The sequence below is a fragment of the Crocodylus siamensis genome, chromosome 13 (genome assembly GCF_052110815.1).
Source record: "Crocodylus siamensis isolate JL-2025a chromosome 13, ASM5211081v1, whole genome shotgun sequence".
In the NCBI taxonomy this organism is placed as follows: domain Eukaryota; kingdom Metazoa; phylum Chordata; order Crocodylia; family Crocodylidae; genus Crocodylus; species Crocodylus siamensis.
The window spans coordinates 34,205,176-34,230,198 of record NC_143407.1 but is presented as its reverse complement, the minus strand read 5'-3'; the positions used below and the strand labels follow the sequence as shown (position 1 = coordinate 34,230,198).

General features: G+C 41.3%; 1 protein-coding gene across 4 annotated transcripts in view; it reads right to left on the bottom strand.

Annotated features, from left to right (window-relative positions):
- Window positions 1–25,023, bottom strand: part of BCAS3 (BCAS3 microtubule associated cell migration factor) — a 457,217-nt gene that overhangs the window by 306,753 nt on the left and 125,441 nt on the right. For all 4 annotated transcript variants that reach the window (XM_090025357.1, XM_090025360.1, XM_090025358.1 and 1 more), the window contains exons 14-15: window positions 17,138–17,271; window positions 3,302–3,566 (exon numbers count right to left, since the gene is read on the bottom strand). In XM_090025357.1, the coding sequence (XP_089881483.1) occupies window positions 3,302–3,566; window positions 17,138–17,271 (399 nt within the window). The remainder of the gene's footprint in view (window positions 1–3,301; window positions 3,567–17,137; window positions 17,272–25,023) is intronic.

Sequence of the window (25,023 nt, the reverse complement as noted above, 5' to 3'; positions counted from 1 at the left end):
ACTTTCAAAGAATACTTTCATATTGGGTACCAGAGGCTCTGGATGTCTGCGCATAACTTCAGTGAAGGCATAATGTAAGGTTTCTGTCCACTGTTAGGAAACGGAGATGGATAGTTGCTTAAAGCAACCCAGCCAACTGCTTTCGAGACAAATAGAGATGTGAGTCCCCCTCATTTTCAGTGCCCAAGTGAAGGTCCCATAAATAGGCCCGACTGACAAACAGTGCTGATCATCCCATGCACGGAGATCCCCCAAAATCAGACCTTGGACGGGTATCTCAAGATAGATGCACAAAAATGCCCCCAAACCTATTAACCACTTTTGACAACCTTAGCCTGGGGACCATTCAGATGTCCACGTCTGTTGTCTCAGGACAAGTTCTGACTGTGCTTATCCTGGAACAGAAACCACTGACCTTCCAGTCAGGGTTTTTAGTGGGCAGCTGACGCGTTGCTGCTTTTCGACCATCGATTTGATGAGGTGCTCCTGGGACAACCGCTCAGATGTACTTTGTGACATCCTGGAAAGAACTGTTAGCACTTCTTAGTCCAGAAACCTTCATAGCAGGGGTTGGCAGGATATAGCCTGCGGGCCAAATCCAGCCTGTGGAGCTTGGTGGCAGGAAGCTGCCTGCGCTCACACCTGACCCACACTGAACTGGAGCTAGGCCGTTGCAGCCTGTGGGTTGCAAACGGCTGCCGGTCCCTGTTTTATAAGGCTTGTCCTGAAAGAACACCCATGGACTGAATGACTGCACTTTGTCCCAGGATAACACCGTTTCTCCCAGGACAAACACAACATCTGTTTGTAGCCTTAGCACCAGTTTCTTTGGAAATCCCACCATACAATGCAAATGATTTTTCCTTGGTTCAGATAATCTGCCCATTAGTGAAGTCTCTGGACACGCTAATCAAAGCCAAATGAAACCTCTTAGTTTCTTTTTTGAATATCAAGTGCTAAATCTATTTAAAACTTCAAATGTGTTTAGAAATCCTGCTAAGGCGACAACTTACTGTAATTCCTCTTGACAAAAAACAGATTCAGATGGATGAAAGATACATAAGTTGATAATTCCTTCCTGTTCCCTATATGATGTCAATAGTTAAAAATGACTGTATGTGTTAGAATAATTGTTTACAGCTATCTGGTGTCGACTTCAAGCATGTCACACTGAATTCCTGTATCAAAATGGGAGGGCCAGGCTACAAAAATGTAGGTACAAATATATCTAGGAAGAATAAGAAGCTGCAGACTTTTCTGGCTGCCTCTGGACTGCTCCAGGAACATTATAGATGTTCCAGAGAAGCTCCAGTGGAAATACTGTCCGTGCAGTTAAAGGTTTTTGATGAATAAATCCCACCGCATCAGTGAAACCAAAAGGGGGAAATAGAGCTCTTAAAATTGGAGGGAATAGTGATCCTCTTAAAACAACAGATAGTGAAAATGTCTCATTCAAGAACCCAGAGAACTTTAGCCATGATGGCATGGAGGATGACTGGTCCGGTGGAGGGAGTTTCACAAGTGCCAGTATGGTACCCTTCCATTCCTAGTGTTTTATGGGGAATATCTGAACCAGTTCTTTGCTAGACCTGAAAACGGTCTTGGCTAAAGGGGCCTGTACCCTCCTAACCTCTCACCCTTGCCGATACCATAAGGAAGATCTAGGCTGTTGCCTGCGGATCCACAGATGTGAGGTTTTACATCTGTTAAAGGAGGTGCAGGAATATAGCCACAATTATTCTACATGGACACTATAAGCACACCAAACTTCACTGTCGAAAGGAAGGGCAAAAAGACAGACGTGTTTGAAGCCCACAACACAGAGCATAAAAGAAGAAACTGAGGCAAACGGGACTCTGGAGACCACTCAGGCTGTCCCTCAAAAAAGTTCTGATCTTCATGGGAGCGGACTCTATTTTCTGCGTGGTTTCGGGCCCTCAAAAGCCTCTGGATACGTCTGAGGAAGGCAGGAGAGACACTTTTGCTGCTGAAAGGTTGGTCTTCATCTTACCGCGTTGAAACAGCACATGGCAGCACAGAGAGAATACTGCTGCCCCCAGAGCATTGCTACAGAACCAGGTCTTGAATGCTTCCTTTTTTGGACAGTCAGGCTAAGTACAGACAGTCAAAAAGCTCCAGAATCAATTCAATCTTTGCAGGGTAGCCTAGACTGCATAGATTGAACCAACAGGCAAGTAAATGTTAATTTTTGATTCCAGAAATGCAGCCGCATGCTTGCAGTGGCCCAGGTCAGAAGCCAGGGAGCGCTAGAGCACATCTCCCTGCTCAGCTGGAGCAGGCAGGCCAGCCCGCCCACCCTGTGAGGCGGGGCTTGTGGGGGAGATGCACAGCATCCTGGGATGCTGGGGGACTGTGAGTTAACTGGAATCTGGAGGGGATCTGGGACAGAATATACTGATTTAACCTAGATCAGTAAAGTCTGATAACATCCATCCAGGTTTATCTTAAACCAGTTTCGACCATTTTGAAAGCGGTTTATGTGCGCTGAACTGTGGCGTTACAGATTTCAACCCATTTCCGATCATTTATACCAGTTTAATGTGTAATTTCTGTCCCTAGCCTCAAGGATTAACAGCAACATTTAAAGGAAAAAACAAAAAACTTGAAGAGGAAAAAAAAAACTAATTGCATTGTTCTGTCAGGATCATTTTGCTTGGCTTTCATGTTCTCCCCTCAAACAATAAATATTTATCGTCTGCATATCCAGATGTGCTCCATGACCATACTGGCAGAGGAGCAGTAAGATTTTAGATAACTGCATTTGAAATGTAGACCAGATTACTGACCTGGTGAGAGCCGCAAAAAAATCTACAACTGGACCTCTTAAACTTTTTTATTTAATCACAGAGACTATTAAAATATCTCTGTTCGAGAATTTCAGTAAATTCCTGAATGAGGGAATGATCAACCTTAAGTATTTGTAAGCTGCCCATCTAGATGCACCCTCCAAAGTTATACTTTAATATAAGTTACATATGCTATATGTGCATCCTCACGGCACTTAATAGCAACATGTGCAAATATAGATTTATCTGAATGCAAATTTGGCAAAATCTGTAACAAATTCATTTCCGCCCCACCAAATCTACTGACAACCACTGTGCATGGGAGACTCCAGAAGGCGCTTAGGCTGAGATTCTCAAAAACATGTAGGCATCTGACTCCTGTTGACGTAGGCATGTAAATAGGGGGTTTGTGCTTAAACAGATCTCAGGATCTGTGCCTCAGTGATTCAAGGGAATAGACTGTCCTGACAATATAGAAGAAAAATGGAATTTACCATGGAGAGGCGATCCAGATGGGCTGCTTGACAGGCCTGGGACAGGACTACAGCGACCTCCTTGCTTAGACGTCAGCTCCTGCTCAATTTCCTCCAACCCTGCGCTCTTTTGGAAGCGGCTCATGCGGTTTACCACCCGGGGAGACATGTGTGTCCGAACACAAGGCTGTCCACCATACGGATTGATTGGGAAAACATGGGAAGTGCCACGAAGAGTGCTGACCACTACCCAACGACAGTCATGGCTGAAAGATATGTCTTGTACCTGGAGAAAGGGAAAATTAAATGGAAATGTAGGCACTGTTTCACACAGCTCTGACAGCAAGTGAATTATCATGTTATAGCTGAAGAAATTAATTAAATGCAAACTCAATTTAAGTTAGGAGCAATGGTTTTGGTTACATATTTGTGATGAAGCCAAGTCAAAGACCTTTGCTACAGCTTTAATATTGTTTCAGTACCATTCCATACCATGTGTATTACTTGAAGCAGTAAAGAGTATTATTGATAGTATTTTGAAAGTTCTCTCTTAAGTAAGGTCCCAACCCAATAAAAAAATTGCCATGCAGAATCCCACACAAAGCCACAGGAGCCTACTGCAATTTCTTAATTGAATTTGGTTCCAAAAGAGAAAAGATTCAGGAAACTATTACAACTATATGCTTAGCAGCACGCAATGAACACATTATTTACTTGCTCATTTTCATTCTCAGGAAACATGAAAAATAAGAGGTAAATAATTACCAACAAAAACTGTCTATTCATGCCAACCATTTTGATGTGGTCTCGTGGTTACAAGGGAGAACTAAGAGTTAGGATTCAAGAGTTTACTCTTTGGCTCTGGATCTAAATGCATAAGCATTGACTAGTTATTTAAATGCTACCGCCAAACTTTTCAAAAGAGATCTCTTGTTTTTTGGATGCCCAATTTGAAAAATACTGGGCCGTAGATACAGAGCAGCCAGCACCCATGACTCCAGCTGAAGTACATGGCAGCTGCAAATGCACAGCACTTATGAAAGTCAGGCTCAAGCAAACGCAAATTGGACCCCCAAAAGTTGTGGACGCCCAAATCAGTGGCTACTTCTGAAAAATGCTGGTCTCTGATACTGTCTCAGTTTGCCCACCAAAGGCAAATGCTTCTCTTAACCCATAGAGGGGAGAGCATGTTTCCTAGTAAAGCACTTTTATATCTTAAGATGAAAAACACCACCTATAGTCAGACTATAATGAATAAATAAATTGCACACATACAATTCCCTTACGCACCCACAAGGGATCCCTTAAAACTGCTGAAATTAATTAATTAATTGATTAATTAAAAGAGAAAGCTCCAATCAGACTGGCTCAATTCTTTTTTTTTTTTAAATGCACATTAGCCTACTTGCTCCGTTTGAACTTTTCCCTAAATATCATCTAGAATTGAGACAAAAGAAAATATATTTTGTTAAATACATCGGGATCATTTTACTTTTTGTATGGATCTCACAAAGAAAGCCCCCAGAAGATTAAATTCATTTCTAAGCATGCTTTACATAACACCTTGATGGAAAACAAATCCCTGCTCCTTAAAGACTGCTTTAAAAAGGAGATTATACTGTGTGTCCAACACAATATTGGCAGACAACTCAAGGAAAACAGTTGTCTAGTTTAAAATGATTTACCAAAGAAAGTCCTAAAACAATTCTAAGACAAATATTTTTAAAAAGGTAAAAGTTGGTTAAAAAGAAGTATATACATAAGTGGGATTTAACATGGCAAAACACATAGAGGAGAAGGATTAGTTTTCATTATATCATTAAACAACATAAGCTAAATAAAACTCTCTGAGTTTTCACTGATGCCAGTTTTACAATACGCTAGGTACTCCAATTGTAGTAAACACTGATACAATCTTGAAAAATATTCCAGAAATGCACTCCAAATATTCCAGACAAAAGCATCAAGTCTTCATCAAAGTGGAAGTTTCCAACTGAGCCCTGAAGCCTCCGAGATAAAGGGATTTAAGTCTTGTGACTTGTGACAAGATATTTGGCTGACAGACTGTCACTACACAAAATGCTTCATCAACATTACACAGATAAACCAAAAAAACACCATTACACACCTGCTCTTTTCAATTATGGTGACACGTCCAAATGATCTGCTAATGACAAAGTTAAAACAGCCTCCCAGAAATCTGACAGGTTTAGCACTTTTGGTGATGCAAGTAATACTGGTATAAAGTCGTTCCACGAGCAGTTTCAAGCCCCTCGTTTGCCTACAAAGAGTTTCACCTTTTCAAATGGCTCAGAATGGATTAAGGGCTCAAAAAGGAAGAATAAAAGCAAAAACAAAAAACCCCACCAGCATGAAGCCGGAAAAAAAGAAAAGAATTAATAAGCATTTCAATATCGGCCTGTTCAGAGAAGCAATTCCCCTGTATCAGAATCAAGTCCAAGAGCCGACATACTCAACTGCAAAACAAGCGGCACCCACATTAAAAAGTACTTAAAGCTTTATGTGCTCTTTTTCACCATCTCTGGCCTCTCCAAAGCCCTATTTTCCTATGCAGAGACTGTTGATCCTGCTTTCCTATGCCCAGCACCTTCCCCCCCAACCAAAGATACCTCCAATGGGCTTAGAGCAGGAATGGGCAATTATTTTGAGCGGAGGGCCCTTTACTGAGTTCTGGCAAGCCATCAAGGGCCACATGACAGGCAGCCAGGGGCAAACAACTATCAATTTTCTAAATTTTTAGAACAGCCTGGTGGGCTGCATCCAGCCCGCGGGCCACATTTTGCCCACCCCTGACTTAGAGCAACATTTCCCTTTACTGCTGCTATAACACTTGCTGCATTTGCTCTGGCCTCTCTTGGGCATTGCCTCTCTCACCTGCTATGCACTTCTCTCTTACTCTGCAATTTCATGGGGCAAAATCCTTCCCTTCTTCTATTCCTACCAGCAAACTCTACAAGCATCTCCGCTGAACTAACAGCTTCTGTAATCTCATCTAAAAAAAACTTATCTTAATGACCGCATAAACCTCTTCAATCTTTCCTCCATGGTGCTTATGTTAACACATTTTACCATAAACCTCTTTACATCGCTGCCTTCTATCACATACATGATGTGCAATGTGTTGTATGTGGTTTAATTTGGGAAAGAGCATAAGACAACATTTCTACGGAGATGACATAGCAGGAAAAAACCTCACTGGATTGAACCTCACGAGAGAAGTATGTACATGTTTGTACTATTATTAGTGTTCAGGATGCATCATCACTTCTGTTTACATTCTAAAAAAACCCCAAAAAATTCAGAATAAGGCCCAAACCCTCAGTCATGCCAATTTGGGATTGGGAACTGGAATGTAATCAATGTAATCTCTCATCACAAGCTGAATATCACTGAAGTGACGTGTGCCTCGACCAGCGATCCTCAACCCAGGTGCTGCAGCACCGTGGGGGGCCTTGAGATCCTTTCAGGGGTGCTGTGGGATGCTACACACCATCGGGCGCGCAAACACGAGTCACACAAGATACACCAAATGACTTGAAATGACAATGTAAACTGTTAAAAAAGTTGGGAACTTTCTGTGTTCTTTGCAATAGAAAAAAAAATATTGCTGTATTATTTTGCCATGATCAAAAAATGACTGCTAAGAGCTGGCATTTTCTGAGGGATCATCGTGAGCCTAGCAAGTGGTGCCTTGATTGAGAACCACTGGCCTAAATAAAATGGAGAGAGATTGCTGTAGCACTGGCCTAAATGTTCGCTTCAAAATAGAGCACAAATGACCCCTATCTTTAACCACAAATAATGCATAGTAAGGCTGCAGTTGGATGAAATGAAAACAGAGGGCCAAGCAAAAAAGAAATGCGTTTTTTTAAGAGCCCCGTCAGCAAAGAAGTGCTTCTGACAAATAAGACTGAAATGACCAAAGATTTCAAGAAAATATGTGCAAAACAGCATACTCTCAGGAGAGAAAACTATCTGGATGCTTGATTGATGTTTTCCTCATGGCACTTATCTCCTCCCAGCGTGAGCGTGGTGGGCTTTCCCATACAGAAGGTAAGCAGCAGCAAAGTGAAAGGCTGGAGGAGTTCAAGTAAGGATATGTTTGCAATTTCAGAGGGCGTGAACTAAATACCTTATTTTCACACAGCAAGAGCATAAATCCACGTGTGCAATTTCAGTGAACACTTAGCTCCTTTTTCCTTCTTTTTTCCTGGTGCTTATAGGAAAGGGGCAGACTAAATTTAAGGTCAGCACGCTATTGGGACCAAGTGTAATCTCATCAGCCATCACTTCAAAGATCAGGTCTTTGTGTCCATGAAAGACGTTTAAATGATCACATCAAGCCGGCCGCTATCAGCCGCGCTCTTACTGTGCATTACACAGAGTTCTTGCCTCCTCTTAGTATAAACACGCTGCACAGTGGCCCATTAGTGGTTTGCAAGTTTATGCTATTGCAATTTATTGCTGTCCTTCAGGTTAAAGTACTTTTATTCCATGTATTTATAACATATTTCTGCATTTGTTGGTAATTATGATGTAATGTTTGGATACTGGAGCTCAATCGGGGCTCCATAATGTTTATGGAGTTATGTTAATAAAGTAGACCTTTCACAGTTCAAATTTTACCTTGCGACTCAAGGTCAACTTCAGATTTAACATTCACACCTTCATTTCTAAGTTTTTTTCCAACTTTGGTCACCTGCTTCACAAAATGGAAGTTACATATCTCGTGTTTTGGCTAGTTCAGGGAGCCTTCAGGCATGCAATTTTTGTTTTTTTAAACTTAATGTATAAGCTATATGATTAAATGTTCTCTGGAACAGATGTCAGGGTTTCCCCTGGATTAAATGCTCTGGTTTCCCAGTCTAGTTTTGCCTGGGCATCTAAATCACTTCGGAAACAATTTAGTATTCTTTACACATCCCAAGCTCCCAGTGAGATCGCTTGGCGCTCCAGGAATACAGAAAGAGGCCCCTCTCCTGGTCAGTAATACATAAACCTTTGAAACTAAAGGAACAGGGCTGGACACAGGCATGAGTGAACCAGGCGGCCACGCAGGGCCCAGACACAAGGGGAGCCTGAAAATGGTAATTTTTTTATTATCATCATCATTCTCTCTCACAATGGGTGGCCCGATACTAAAAGTTCATCCAAAGCCGCCAGGAGTCTGGGTATGGGTGCTGGTAGCTACTATGGGCAAATCCTAGAAGACTTCAGTGGAGACAGAGTACTTATGCAAATATATGCTCGTCTGATTTCCCGACGGTTTAAAACAGCACAGCCCAACCACAACATAAGAGCTCTGCAAATTGGGCCGACAACTCTCCAGAGTCGCCAAGGAATCCTACTATTCCACCTCTTTCTCCATGCAAGCAAGTACTTGGAAATCCTCCTACTGGTTTTACAGAATAGCTAGTTTGCCCACGCTCTAGAAAACCACTAGTTTAAGACGGTCAGAATGCTTCATCATTTCTCTTGGAATACGTCCTCGGAAGGATTACATTGCTATCTGGACTTCATCAGCATTGTCTCTTCTTAGCACGAAGTCCCTGAAGCAATGCTGTAGGCATTTAGTATCTCACTAGAACAATCCCCTTCCTTCTGGTTCATAAAGGAGTACAGGACTTCCATGGTCATTGGATTCTTTGCATTTCTTGGCCTGTGCAGTTGTAAATCAAACTTTGAGAATGAAGTTGGCTCTTGTGCAATTATTTCTGCTCTAGTTAATGGCTTGTAGTAACATGTATTCATTTAGCAATCAGTCACTTTATAGAACAGCTAGATCTCCTCTTGGTTTATAGTCAAGTGCCTGCTGACTATTTTCCCAATAGAGACAATTAAACAATCTTTCAAATATTCTGGTAAACTTTAACAGGCCCTGGGAGGAAATCATCCAGTGTTTTCAAGGAATGGAAGTACAAAAGTCTGAGCAGCATTCCCTAACAAATAAGCAATGAAAAAAAACCCCCAAACCCTCTCAACAAACACACATTATGCAACAGATCCCCCACTTTCTATCTTCACTAATGCCAACTATTCTTTCCTTCATTATTTCTTCTTGCAACTTTTTTTCATCTTTGCAACTATTCATTTTTTTCTTTCTTCATTCTCTTAATTCTTATGTCGTAAATCTGCCGTCTCCTTTCACTTTGTTCTGTTTTTTGCCACTTTTCTCATGTTTCCCATTCTTCTGCTCTGTGTTTCATACACTATGACTGTACAATCTCCTGAAAATTAAAGCATATCACTGCTTACATGCTCACAAATACCATGGGGAAGTCTGAAAGTTTTGTTTATGGAGTTTTATCATAATACATGATTTGCTAGCAAGCCTACAGACATCAGATGCCAGGAACGTAGAGATCAGAGAATAATTTTACATGGGTAAAGACTGAAAAATCAGAGGAAATTATGAAGGCTACATGCTCCAAAGATGCCATATACCAGGGGTGGGCAAAATGTGGCCCAGGGGCCAGATGCGGGGGCCAGGCCATTCCATCTGGCCTGCGGGGCCCCTAAAAAATTTAGAAAAGTAATATTTATCTGCCCCTGGCTGCCTGTCATATGGCCCTCAATGGCTTGCCAAAACTCAGTAACTGGCCCTCCACCCAAAATAATTGCCCGCCCCGCTATATACAAACATACACTTTGTTTTTTTCCATTTTTATCTAATAAGATGGAGTCAAGTGTCCATATACTTTTTGTGCCACCATTCCTGGTTCAATCTATTTCCAAATTTTCACTGAAATTTAAAGGATTTTTTTAATCGGATTAAATTTTTAAAAAATTCAAGCCCTATGTGAAGTAAAACAGGAGGAAAGCTAGGGCTGCACTTCAAAACCTGCTTATTTTCAAGAGAGTTGATTAAAAAAAAAAAGGTATAGTTAAGAGGTAAGGCTGATTACACAAGTGATCACATGCATAGATCCTGACCTTGTTTACCACTACTCTTTCAAATGACGGATAGTTCATCTCCAGCCTACATACTCCATGGCTTCTAAAAGTTAATAGTGTACTAATTGCTTATACAGTACTTACACCCATTCTCTTCAAAAGAAGAGACTACACTCAATAATCACAGTGCCTTCAGGGCAATATAATGCTCGATATACTAAGATTCGAATGCACTGTTCAGTGTTATATTTTCCCAACAATCTCCATACCAACATTATGAACTTTGTTTTGCAATAGTAACTAGACTGGCATGGGTAAAGGTGTCCACACGTTGTATTGAATTGTCTTCTGCCTTTATAGTGAAGTGAAGCAACAGTAAACCCTAGTTAGCATCATCACAACAGCCATTTCATGTCATGATTGCCATTCACTTGGGCGATGACTCGCTTTACCAGAGGCCCTCAGGTTCAGAGGCATTGGCATCAGTGCTACACAAAAAGTTGGACAATAATATTCACTATTATTTGAATTACAATGCGTTCAATGGGGTTGTCCAGGAAAAAGGTGCAAGGGGAAGGAACTACACAATGACAACAAAGCCACGGCCAAATAAAATTAAAATTAGCAAGTGCTGATCTCTACACAATATTTTCCTGTCCAGGAAGTTAAAGGAAGACTTTGGCAGCACGAATAGAAGAAACAGTAATAAAACTGTGGACATCACCAGTTGATTTTATTAGCGGTGCATGGCCCATTTTTGCCATCTGCATTCATACTTAGTAACTTTTCTTCTAAGTGATCCAATTGATTAAACTCTTCCTGAGTAAGAACAAAAGAATCAGGCCCAGAATGAGGAACCTCATCGGTCTCTTTGGTCTGAACAGTAACTGTGCATTGGCAACAAAATGCAACTCAATTTATAGCGTGCTGTGCTTTACACCTCTGTCTTCAGAGTCTAATTAAAAAGATAAACCTAAATCCTTCAATTTAAATTGCAGGGATTTTACCTGCTGATGAGGTTCATTGGTGAATGATTAACAGTGCTAAATCAAATCTCCACTGTTTCAAAACTGCCCTAGGCCAGATCCTTTACCAGAAATATTTTCTTCATAAGACTGACCTAGTAATTATAACTACACTGTTATAGCAGAAGAGAGAGTGGGGATATTTAATATTTAAATGACTGGCTATTTGGATACAATATATAACACTTCACATTAAACATACTTTCTGCATTCACGTCAGGCTGACATTTTTGCATTCACCATAAAAAAACAAAGTAGTGCCGTCCGGTCCCCCTTACGGCAGCACAAGGTGGTATGTTTTTATCACTCTCTCTATTTACCTACACTTGCTGAGGTCAGTTATAACAGCCCTTTGTGAGTCAAAACAGCAAAAGTCCAACAGCCTAAAAGATTACACAGCCCCTGGCTATCAGCCCACCAGTGCTATCATTGTGCTTATTTGCTCTATGCTGAGATAATGCTGTTTTCAGGCCTTTTTTGTGTTTACAGTTTAAGATCAAAGGGAAAAAAATGCAGGCAGAGGGCAACCTAACTTTCCTCTCTGAGCAAATGAAACGGGTCGTCTTAGAGCATCCTGCACCTTGGTTATCAATCCTCCAAAACGTACTTGAGTAAAGGAAAAAACAAACATGACTGTTGAGTAAATACTGGTTCCTGAAGGGTAAACCACAAGACGGCTGGATGTACAGTTGAAAGGAGCATTCAATAATGCAAATCCTTATCCAGAACATATTCAAACATCTTTGCTCTAGAAATCAAATTGAATTTTGAGAGCGCAGATATTGCCCATCTCCTTCAATTCTACAGATGACTAGTGGTTGTACCGAGTCTCTATGCAGTGCTACAGCATACGCGCATCTCACGTAGCCTGTTTTCTTGTTGTTCAAAAACATTATTTTAAAAGAAGTGAGCATCTCAATCTGATTGTCAACATAGCTTCAAAAATACTCACCATTTATACTGATGCAGTGACATTCATCTGTTTTGGCAGACCCTGAAAAAACAACGCTGAAAGATGTGCTCATCTCTCTACCTGAGGAAGCATGTGGGCCTGCTCACAACAATATCCAACTCCACACTCTTTAACAGATTCTGTCTGCACAATTCCCCTACGAAGGAGAAGTATCCTTCAATTTGCAGATGAGAAGCTAAGGCCAAGGGCTGATCATCTTCAGCAACCTCACACAGGAGATCAATAGCTGAGCCATTAAATGAACTGGCGTCTCCTGAGTACCAGCCCAATGTCCTATCTACCAAGACTTCTTCCTGCTTATGGATAACAAGTGATTAAAGCGCATGCAAACTAAAGCAAGTAGTGTTAATTTTTTGATTTCTATGGCATCAAGACATGCAGGTGTCTATCTTTACCCTGCTTGATTCAGCTAGATTTCAGGGCTCTTAGGGAACAACCCTGAGCACTTGACCTGCTTCTTCAGGGCACCTCAAAAGATAGATAAACTCAAGAAATTGTGCATATGTGAGAGAACATCCAGCTCATGAATGGATGGTAGAAAATTGCTCAGAAGTGGTATTATTAGACCTTAATCTTTTATTCTTTGTTCTTAATAAAGAGCATACAGATGGGCACCCTGAAGAAACTTCTATAGAAAGGGACCAAGTCAATGGGCTTTATTGCCAGCTCCACTGGCGATGCATAGGGGGTGAACGTGGGTGCATGTACACCTGCTTAGCTTGGCAGTGCACCCCTTGCCAAAAGCACTGCTGACGCCGCAGATGGTGCCTGTGGGCGGTCGCCGGCCGCCACCCCACTGCCGGTAGTGTCTGCAGGTGGTCACCAGCCACCAGTTGGCACTCACCACCTCCCCATACCACCAACACTGCTGTGGCCGCCTGCAAGAGCTCCCCGTCTGACCTGCCCCCACCACCGACAGCATTGCGGCTGCCTGCAGGAGCTCCCTGGTTGCTGCTGCCATCACTGCTGCCTGCTGGCGGTCGCCGTGCCCCCCCCCAGCCTCCGAGGGCACGCGGTGTTCACGGCCAGCTCCTTTTAAAATACAGGATGGGTGTGCCAACCTCCCCCAGCCAGAGCTCTGAAGCCCTCAGAGAGAGGATGTCCCAGTATTATACTACTCTTTGTAATATCCTGATTCAAATCTCTGTAGAACATTGAGACCAACCCTTATGCATACTGCCTTAGTAGTTGTATCATTCATCCATTTTTAATAGGTCATACAGTCCAAAGTTGTGAACACTGTGGCCAAGTACAGACAGTCAAAAAGCCTGAGGCTGAATTGGCTCAATTTTCACAGGTTAGTCTAAACTGTGTAGATTGACCTGATAAGCAAGTGAACAGACATTTACTTTTGATGCCTGTAGTGGCCCAGGCCAGAAGCCAGGAGGCGCTAGAGCACACCACCCTGATCAGCTGGAGCAGGCAGCTTGGGCCAAGGCCAGGCTGCCCACCCTGCAAGGGAGGGGCGGGGCGGGGTTGGGTTGTGGGGGAGGTGCAAAGCATCCTGGGATGCTGGGGGACTGTGAGTTAACTTGAGTCTGGAGGAGATCTGGGACAGAAGTTCAATAAACCAATATAACCTAAATCAGTGAAGTCAGATACTACATCCATCCAGGTTTATCTTAAACAGGTTTTGGCCATTTTGAAAGTGGTTTATGTGCACTAAACTTCTGTTGTGTTACAGATGTGAACCAGCTTCTGATTGTTTATACCAGTTTATATGTAATTTTTGCCCCAAGTCTATGTCCATCAGTAAGCTATTGCAGGAACAAGCCCTGAGCCAAATCAACAAAACAGTACTGGATTTAGAAAGAGCCATTTCTCTTATTCGCTACCATGTCATACAAGGATATTTCCTTAGGGCTGGGGTAAACACCACTGGCTAGCATCATAGACAAAGAGCAGATGATACTGGTATGAATAAGGGTATAAATATAGCCAGATTTGAAAAAACCCACTGTAAAGGACGCATACGATAAAGTTTAACCAATTTACAATGGATAATAACTAAACTAATTTTGACACTCTGATAATCACTGGTGTCCATCAACGCAAATTAGAACTTTTTATAGCTACGCTACAGAAGGTGACCTTTAAGACCATTGGCTTTGATTCACAGTTAGCTTTAATCCATGGTAAAAAAGAACAGCTTACTCTAAGTGCATAAATGTGATCATACTCAAGAAAGTAGACATGGTGGCTTTGAATCTATGTCTGAATAGATCTCATTGTGAATTGCAGGCTACAAAAATCAAACAGCCTCAAAATTCTTGCCTGGCAACTTCAGAGCACAAAATATTGTGCCAATGACTGATACATACAGTATTTTCTTCACCATGCAAACTGAAAATATTGATATTAAATATATTTATTAACTCATGTATTTCAACTGACAGGACCGTCTTAGCAACTGCAGGTGTTCATGTGATGTTATTGCTGGACTGTTTTAAAAGCTACGGAGCTGTAAAACCCACCAATATGCCTCTTGTTGGTTAGATTTTGTCTACTCTATGCCCACTCCAAAAGCAACGTCCTGGATTACAACTGTGTTGAAAATGAGGGACAAATTTTCAAACACTGCACTGGTGCTGAAAAAAATTAACACAGTGCCTTAATTCAGCTATAGTAAAGTATATACAAGGCAAGCACCATATATGATTTACTGCTAAAACATGTACTATTTATTTTACTACATATGCGCTATAAAAAAAAAAAATAATGGGAGCTGAAAATATGCAAATTCAAATAGCACAGTACATCTTTATTCTGAATAACTGGAGCCACACATTTGTGTCTTGCAGGCTAATTATAACATAAATATAGTTCTTTAATTCAGAACACATGCTTCTCTGAACTACATTGTAGGGCATACATTTTTATATACACAAGTACATGCCTTATGTCATTTATACACCTTAAAGATTTCAATGGGGTTCTAGTTTCCCCCCTCCCCCCCATAAAAGTCTTCTCTAAAATTATCTACAAAAAGTTTGGTTGTCTCTTGATTGAAATTACTTTTATTTTTTTTTCCTTCAGTTAATTTTTATTTGTAGTAGTAAAGTATATTTGGGGGAGACTGAACTAAGAACATACACAATGGCTGCATTTTCAAAAGTAACTAGCCATTGTGAATATCTTAGGATAAATCTGAAGGTGCCTAATTTTTAGACTGCAGATGCTCAGCACTAGAAATTATACCTCTAAGCTCTCCAAAGCTGTGCAACTAAAAACCAAGACCCTGACAACAATCACTAGTCACTTTGGAAAACGCAGACCACAATTTTCAAGGCTGCCAAGCTGGGCTTATATAAACACCTTGTAGGACAGGCCTCTGAAGTATTGTCTAAGGAGTTTAAGAGATTTAGTCCATAATTTCCTCTCACTTTTCCCACTGGCTATTCATAAGCAGTTAACAATAGCAATTAGAGTTTGCTGACACAATAGTAAAGAGAGCACTGACCACTGTACAGACAATGCGCTCTCGACACTGCCTTGTTTAAAATTCCAGACTCCAGGACATGTTTTTTTAATCCCCTCTGGACAGCCAGTTTGGACACGCACGTTATTCAGACCTCCTTTACCAAACATGTCAAGTACAAAAAAAGATTCCCAATTTAACCGAAAGCAACAAAACTTGTGATTAAGAAAAGCCTTGAGGTCTCGGCATTCACCTACAGCTACTGCACTGCTGAGTACTTCCAAAGTCCACCAGGAGCAAAGGGAAGAGAAGGAATCCAAGGGAAAACACTGAGTCCATGAAAAGTCAGACAAAACTTTAATTGTGTTAACACAATGGTCACCAACCGGTCGATCTCGATTGACTGGTTGATTGTGGAGCCTCTGGCAGTCGATCTCAGTCGGTCAGAGGTTGCACGATGGGGAGCGGCAGGATGCATGCGGCTCGGCTGAGCTAGTGGAGTCAAAACTGGGTGGCTTGTCTGCGAGGTTGGGGGGTGGGGGCCGCACAGTACATCCTGGGGTGCCAAAAAGCGACCTTCACTATAAAAAGGTTGGAGACCACTGTGTTAACATTTCACTCCACCTTGTCATGCAAGACCATAATGGCATAGCCCCCTGGTATTCAGGCCTCTCCCTGCCCCTCCAAGCTGTATCTACTGGATTACCAAAGCCTGTTCTTTAAAGATGCAAGTGCATCAGTAGGTGAGAAATTCATTTCTTACTGGTCGTGATTTTTTTTTTTTTAATGATCTGAAAGCATACTTAAAATTTCTTTTAGCGTTACACAGTGCTAAAAGGGTTAACATTACCTCGCCCTGAAAACAGTGCAGCGATGCCTATTGTAGACAGTGCAGGAGGGAAAAAAAAGTATTGCATGTACTAGACCAATCTACCAAGGAGAGCGATGATAAAAAATGGATGTAAAAACATTAGAAAACAGGGCATTAGCTAAAATTCATTATGCTTCTTCAGGTTTTATTTGGTTTTTCAGGTAACTTACCAGAGCCTACTCACTCTTCCTTCTACCTGGCAATATTAGAAGACATCTCTAGTACTGTTTTTTAACGCCCCCCTTGCAATAACTTCGATATAGTTGAAAAGCAGGTACAGATTAATCAGACCTTTTTTATTCTCTCTCTCCTGCTTTCTGGGGCTTTCCCACCAAAACAAAGTAAAACTTGACAGTCACTTCACAGGCGTTAGACAAATGTTTAACACGCTACATGAGGAAAGGTTAAGTACAATCACTGCTAATAATCCTGGCTCTTTGGAGGTAGTGTCGTATCTGAATAAATCTGACATCACCTCATTGTAAAGACCAAGAATTTATTATTGCCCAGGTTAAAGCCTGTGCTCCTATCCTTTCTTGCGGCTATCACATGAGGACGGCTCTTTCCTCGCTGAAACAAACATTAAAGTGCCAACATACACCAAATGTATAAGGTGTCTGGGGATTACTCTTTAGCAAATATAAACTTAACTTACTTTGGCTTCAGTCTCTCCTCTGTGAAGTGTATATAAATGATGGACAGCACTTTGTGATGATGACCAAGGATGTGTCAGTACTTGGAAAACATGGAAATCGTGGCCTAATGTGTCAGTAGTGACCAGCAGCATCCCTGGGAGAAGAAACAAGAGAAAGAAAAAAGGATGAATCACTGCAAAAAGCAGAGGTTTAAAAATGCCTGCTTGAAATAGCTAGCATATATTTCACTTTGCTTTCTGGAAAAATAGAACTAATAACTAACATTTTATTAGTTATTCCCAGGACACAAAGACAAAAAGGTGTAAGAAAAAAAATCAGAGATTAATACATACAAAGTTTCCAGTCGTTTTTGAAAGCCAAACTTCATTAGAAATCAGACAGTGGCAACCGTGTTCAAGTATTATGGTAGAGTAATACAAGTCAATTAAACAAGTCTAGGGACACAAACTGAAAGTTAAAAACTTGCACAACCACTCTGAAGCACAAGAAGTTAACTGCACATTATGGTTTCACTCTCGATAGCTCTCAACTGAGCAAGTCAACTTTTGTTCAGACCAACACAAGACAGGTTTCTATTGCCAACCTAATTCTCATTTTTTCATGAAAGTGAAAACATTATTTAACAAAGTAAAAAAAAACCGCCCAGGTTTTCCTCTCAACTATCCAAAGGACACGTGTTCCGCATGGAGCTGTACAAAAGTAACAGTCTGATTTACTGAACAAAAGGCAAACTGGAGTTTGAGCTTTTGAGTGGAATATTAATTGAAGCGTTAACTTCACAGGAAAAAGAAGTCACTAATATACGTCGGTGAAATGATTAAACTAGATTCAAAGATCAGCTAAATGATGATAAATTTAAATGCTGCGTATTTTCTTTCCTTTTATTGTTAACACATAATGCAACTTTAGGACATTTATAGTCACATATTTCAGGCCATCTTGTCATCAGAATACAATTAAATATACGGTTTATATTAAAAAGAAGAGCCTTTATGGGCAGGAAAGTGTGGCTCTACAGTAGGAACTGAAAGGATGGCAGAAAACACGCACGACAATCAATCAGTTATTCCCCTGTATTAATAAAATCAATATTATCTTGCTTATTAATGGAGTGCAATAAATTATCACTGAAAGTGAGACTCTGTTTAAATAAGTTCAAAGAGAAAAACAGTTTATCTGAGCAATTTAACAGATACATTAAAATGTTTTTTCAATGTTTTGAAAGATCCCGCATCTACAGAAAGAAGAATTTTATACATTGAACAGCCGGGGCATAACTGGAAAAAATACGTGAACAGTTTACACTGCAAAGGTGTCTATAACTGCTGCATGGAGAAGGTTGTGTTGATCCTCCATTTAAAACATATTTGAAACCTCTCTCTCTCTTCAGTAAGTGTATCTAAGTCGTCAAATTTAATCCAAGTGTTGCTCAAAGGACAAGCGAAGAGTTTCACATTTTTATGCTAAAATAGTTATCTACTTCCCTGAGAAAACAGTTAGAAGTTTTTTGTTTAAATTTGTCCCCAAAGTTGCCTTCTCAACATCCTGGCTGCTGCTCAGCACTGAAGAAGCAAACCAACACAGACCCATGCTACTCGTTGAGATGTCTCCTGGATCTGCAGCAGTGTTCATCAAGGCTCCTCAGCTCCAATACAGATCCAGGCTTTCCACGTTTTATTAGTTATTCCCAGGACACAAAGACCCTACCTCTAGAGTTTACGGCTCCTCACAAGCCCTGGAAGGCCCTGCTTCCAAGCACACGTAGACAGCTTACGTTTCAGCAGCCAGAGTTCCCAGTTATTGAACCTCACGCTGTTCAGAGCAGGATTTCTGTACCTGGTCAAACCCAAGTTTGTCAGACAAGAGAATGCATTTCAGCCAAGGGGAAAGATGATACCATGATTGAGACAGTAACCTGGGACACCTTGGACAAGTCAGCCTGTTTGCCTCAGTTTCTCTCTCTGTGAAATGGGAATAATGCCCTACTTCACAATAGTGTAATGATGATAAATGCATTAAAGACTGAGACGTACTCACACGCTAGGACTGTGGTGTAACAAAAGTGCAGAGAAATCCAAATGGTGTCTGGCACACCAGTCTTACCTGCAAGTGCTCCTTTCAATTTGGCCACAGTAGCTGGAAAAATGGAGGGAAGTCACCACACTTTAGGCACCCCCGCCCCCAAACCACAAATGCTCAGTCTTAATTCTGATCTCAGCAAGATTCTCTCCAATAGACATACTTTTACTGCTAAGGACCCTCGATTCTGAGTACTGGAAAGAAAAGGAAGCTTGTTGCAGAGCTAAGGAATCCAGGAGTGCATTTGGGTATTATGTTTGGGCAGTAAGGCATGCGAGTTGAGGTTGGTCTGAATGTTAATGTTGGCTTAACTGGCAATTTCCTTGATTTGTAGTGACTGCGTTGATAGGAAATACAGTTAAAGTTGCTCAAGTGCAAGTTCGCCAAGTCTTTAGTGTGGGACACTGCACACAATTTGCATTAATTCTGTTCTGAAAAAAAACATAAGATATTCTTCCCTTTTAGTTAAGCGTGTGGTCTCTAATAATACACCACCCCATCTTCCATGGAGAAAACTGCAGTGATTTGGATGTCAGTAGTATTCCCTGTGCTAGAATTAGGCTGCCGCAACTAAAGAAGTGACGACGTTCCTGGAGATCTAATTTGGCAAGGCAAACCTCCGTATAGCAGACTCCGCAAGGGTTTTGTTGTTGTTTTGTTTTATTTAGGTAGCTTTGCGTTTTCACTTCTCTAGACCTGTCCCTTATTGCAGATGGAACAAACTCATGGAAGAAATACTGGAAGAAGTGACTATCAATAGGCTTCATTCAGTAGGAAAACCTAGAGCTTTTCCTAAAGTGCTGGGGTTTTCTCATAAGTCTCTCTTGCACCCAGAGCTTTCTAGAGACAACGGGTTTTATCTGTGCGCCAGTGTTAGATTCAAAGATTATAAAAATACTTTTGAATGAGCAAACAACCTGCTGAAGGCACATGCAACACTCACAAGCCATTCAAAACTTAGGAATGGCCAAACTGTATTCAGCCTGTTGTCCATCCAGTCCAACATCCTGTTTCTAAACATGGCCAGTTCCAGAGGTGTCAGGCAGCTGTAATATAATCTGCCCCATAAAAATTTCATCGTAATCCGTACTAATCCAGGTAAGAATTCATTAGCCAAATAATTTTTTTTTAAAAACCCTAGAAAACAAGGGTCCAGGATGTGCTCTCGGGGTTATCTACGCATTCCTTGGATGATATGTATTGGCTCTGAATAAATTAAGCAGTCGAATGCACCCAGTTATCTGAGATTATACTCAGAGCCAGGTGGCGTAGCTGTTTTTGTTCTAATACTAATGTCTTTTTCCTTTACTTTTTGTAATATTTTTATGATGGCTTGCTTGCTGAAGGAGTAAAGAGGTGAAAGATAACAGCGCTAGTGGGAGGAAAGGAGCTGGATCTCAAATGGAAAGATAGATGGTATCTGATCTGGCAGTTGTGCTGCTCAATCTGCAATTCTGCCATGTGTCACCATTTGGAGCAAAATGCATTTTATTACATGAGGCCCTGTGAAACCCTTCATTTTATTAGTGGCTTCTTTTCAGAAAGTGAAAATATATATACGCCTATATCTGCATTTGATATACTGTACAACTACATGTTTACTTAAACCCTGCTAATGTGCCGGTTGCAGGCACAATACCGCAGACATGCTAGGCCAAAGTACATTTTTATAAAGACGATTAGTATTTTTAAATATCTTCCTTATTGTTATTCAAACAATAAATCATCGAGGTTTTGGAACCTTTGCCTTTCTGTGTGTGTGGTATTTTCCATCTCTCATTACTTCACACCGAGGAGCTCCAGTTTTCAATTATTGCAGCTCTACTATTTATTTTCTCACTCCAGCTCCTTACGACAAAAGTACATTGTACAATTCCAGAGCACTATGGTGGAAACATGTAATCCCAATAGAGAAATAGATTAAATTTAAACCTTAATGACTCCTTCAGTTCTCTTTCAAATGCAGGGTATTTTAAATTCAGATTTTAAAAAGTCCTTTCAATAGCTTCTCAAAGACTTGTTTAGATGGAAATATAGGTTAGCACTGTCATAAGTTCAAGCCAAAAATGTATTCTCTTATGATGTACTTTATGTATGAATAATCACAGATGAAAAGTGAATAATTCTCCAGGATTTCCTGCTTGTTTTTCAAACTGGCATTAATCCCTGTTTAGCAGATAACATCTGAAACCAATTCAAATTCTTGCATACACATAACCCGGTGAGAATTTATGTGTAAAGCAGATATTACTTTGTATGCATCTCTCTGCAAACATTTAGATTTTCTTATCCATAATGTGAAGGGTGCAGCTAGGTTAAATTAATGACTGTGTTTTACTGTGTGGTTTTTCAAATCCACAGAGATGATTAAAACATTCGGTTTAGAAGGAACTGATATGCTGGACGCATGAAAAAAAACAAAACTTACTTTGCTTTGTTTTAGCTGACAGATACATTCGCCTTAATTTACAACTTCCTATTTTTCACGCATAATGTTTGGGAAACAATAAGCTTCTTTCAGGAAAAAGGAGTTTGAAAAAAAATACAGAGAATATATACATAAAAGGAAAAACTGGTACAGATGTAGACTGTGGGTTAAGAGCTATTTATGCAGTATCAGAAGACTAAACCAGACTCTGGCCTGGCCATAAACTAAACCCACGCCCTAAATGAGGTGCCAAGCCACAAAAAGCATTTGCGTCAACTGGGAATACAAGGAAAAGAAGGACTTCTAATTATAGGGCCTGGAAGCGGAAGCCTCGAGTGATTAGGAGTTTAGGCGCTGCTGTATGTTTATCTGGGAGCTTCCTCTCTCTCTCTCTCTCGGCCTGGGTTTGATAGATGAGGGTTGGCCTAGAGGGTGGGATTGAAGTTGCTGATGGTACACAGAGTTCTCCAAAATCCTAGGGAGACACAGACTGTATACTAAGGCTTCTGTGGCCTTGTAGGAACATGAGTCTTTTCAACCAGGCGTCAGTTGGTTAGCCCCAAAAGCAAAATTAGAGAGTAGCAAATCTCAGTTGGGTACTTGCTATAAAATCGAGGAAACCCGAGTAGTTTCAAGCATCTCCACCACATCCTATTTATAACACCTCCCTAATTGCACACTTGTTGATTATGTGCATATAAATGAGAGAGAAGCAATTTCACCTTGGGTTTAGGTTTTGTGAGTACATTCGTTTTAAATAATGCCATCTTTGAGTGTAACTGAAGGGGGGTTTCCCTCTCAAATAATGACATTCTGTAATTATACGCTAAAGAACTGAACACATTCAAGCCCGTTTGGAACTGGGGGGAAAGGGGGAAGAAAAAAATTCAATGCTTCATTTTTCAAGAAGCCAGGCGGACAACTGCACAAGTGAAGCACGCATTCAATTATATGCTTAATTTAAGCATGCAGTTCAGGTCCTTGCATGCAGAAATGGCTGGTAAGCAGCCTGAGTGGCCGCTTGCGCAAACAGTTGCACCCGCAACTGCACTAACAGGATCCAAACAACTGTACATACTTTTTAGAGCGGAAATCACGTGTGTCAAGTTGAAATGTTAACATTAGCCCGATTGTTTTTAACGGCAATATTATTGGGGGCACTGCGTCACCAACCTGTCTGCAGGGTGCAACCAGAGTCCCGAGTTTCTCCCAGCTGTCCTGCTGCCTGTCCCAAGGAACAGACCGAGGTTAGCCCTGGCATAACTCGCTATCCCTGCAAACCTCAGCTCCGCCGGCCTTTGCTGGACCTCCTGGCTGCAGCGGGAGCACCTCTGCCAGCTCCAGATGGCTTCCCCTTGGGTTGCGAAAGAATTTTTGGGTCTCCCTCTCCAAAGAACGGGTTAGTCTGCAATATCACTTGCCCAGAGATCATTCTTTACAACAGACAATCGGCAAGGAGGCAAAACGACCAAAGGATGCATTGTATCGGAGGAAGGAAGAATACAAGCAAAACTGAGCATAAAGTTTAAAGGCAAAACAAAAAGACAAGATGCATGTCTTAATCTCTTATCTGTCCACAACCTAGCACTCCTGAGAGTCCTGCCAGGGTTTCCACAGATCAGCCTTCCTGCTGATCCTGCCAGCCCTGGCTGCTGGGGACCTGGACTGCCCCAATGCCTGGGATCCAAAAACCACGCTGCTCCCAAGAGAGTTCCCGAAATAAATACCTCCACGCCAGCTCTCCCCATTGGCATGGTCCTAACTGCTCACAGGTCTCAGAAATTTCTAGAAATGTCCTGTCCCCCTATGGCACCTGGACTTCCCCTGGGTAATGGGCCATTTGGCTCAGATGCCTTTGCTACAGGGGGTTTATTCTTCCCATTTACAATATCACGGGTGCCCCTTCTGTCTGTGACGGGGACTAGCAATTATCCTCGCCCAAGTAACACAATGGCAAGAGATACTTAGCAGTTTCATACTCTCGTTTCCAAGTATACATCCCTCAGTTCCTTTAATTAAACCATGTCCCAAAACCATAAAGATATACACAGGCAGAATGACATCATCCATACTGTGCTAAAAGCAACACAAATGGATGCAGCATATAACATTGGCTTGGCAATGAGACCACGTACACCATACCAGCACAACAAAACTCAAGAACACCTTATGACACCCTGTGAACCCCTTAAGGGGGTGCAACGCATTGCAACTTTTTAAAAACAAAGGATCACGTCCTCCAGTAGTAGAAATCAGCAAAGTATGCTGATGAACAGCTGCTCAGGATTTGGTGCATATCGATGGTATTGCGTTTCCTACATTCTCTCAGTATTTAATAAACACAGTTAAGTATTTGATGATCAGCTAGCTAACATGGGTCCGGTGTTGGTAGGCAGTGAGGATTCACTGCTTCTATCCTAGCTCCTTCACAACAGGAGCCACTTAAACATGTTTCAGGGTAGGGCCCATTCCCCTGTGTTTTGGAGTATGCTCTGACCCATCAGCAGCCCCAATGTTTATCCACCCTTCCCCCCCCACATTCCTCATCCTCCTAGAATATGCTGTAGTGCCTGCACTTGGGGCTGATATCAGCCAAGACACCTTCAAACATTAAAGTGACTTCTGAAATCCACGTGCTTTTCCAAACATGGGAAATCGAGTTAGCCGGAAATACGGTCAGCAGTCTGAATTGGACTTACGAAAGGAAAACAAATTTTAACCGAACCTGTAATACTGCATTTTACTGTAATGGTAAACAAAAAACACTGGTGAATATGCATATTTTATATGGGATCAGGAGAGAGGCCTATAGTCTGTAATCCAAGCCACGCAAATCATATACTTTAAATCTGAATAATTTGGAAAAAAAAAAAAATTAGGTTCGTGCATCATGGCTGACACATGGTTTAATGCTATGTCTTATGCATTATTCAACATTTTTGTCAAATTCTTAACTGTCTACAGCTGATGGCCCAGTAAATATTACAGCTCTATCAGGACAGTTTTCTTCCTCCCTAAACTGAAGAGCACACATTGAGGGCAGCTGAGCAAATGAAGAAAGATCAAAAGCAATGGACTCCCTTCTTTAAACCCTGTCTGCAGATCCTTACTCACCATTAAAGGAAGAGGTTTTAACAGTTGCTGATTACTGTCAACAATTTACCAATTTTTTTTGTTTTTTTTTTAACTAGTTGAATGATTATACTGGAATAATACTTAGGTGACTGTTAGAGAGACCAGGTAAAACCCTGGCTCCACTGAAGTCTATAAGAGTCCTGCCATTGACTGCAAGGGGCCAGGATTTCATCCACGGTACATAGCTTGCATTACTTTTACACTCATAGTCAAGTAAAATTATCCTCCCACAAGACATTTACA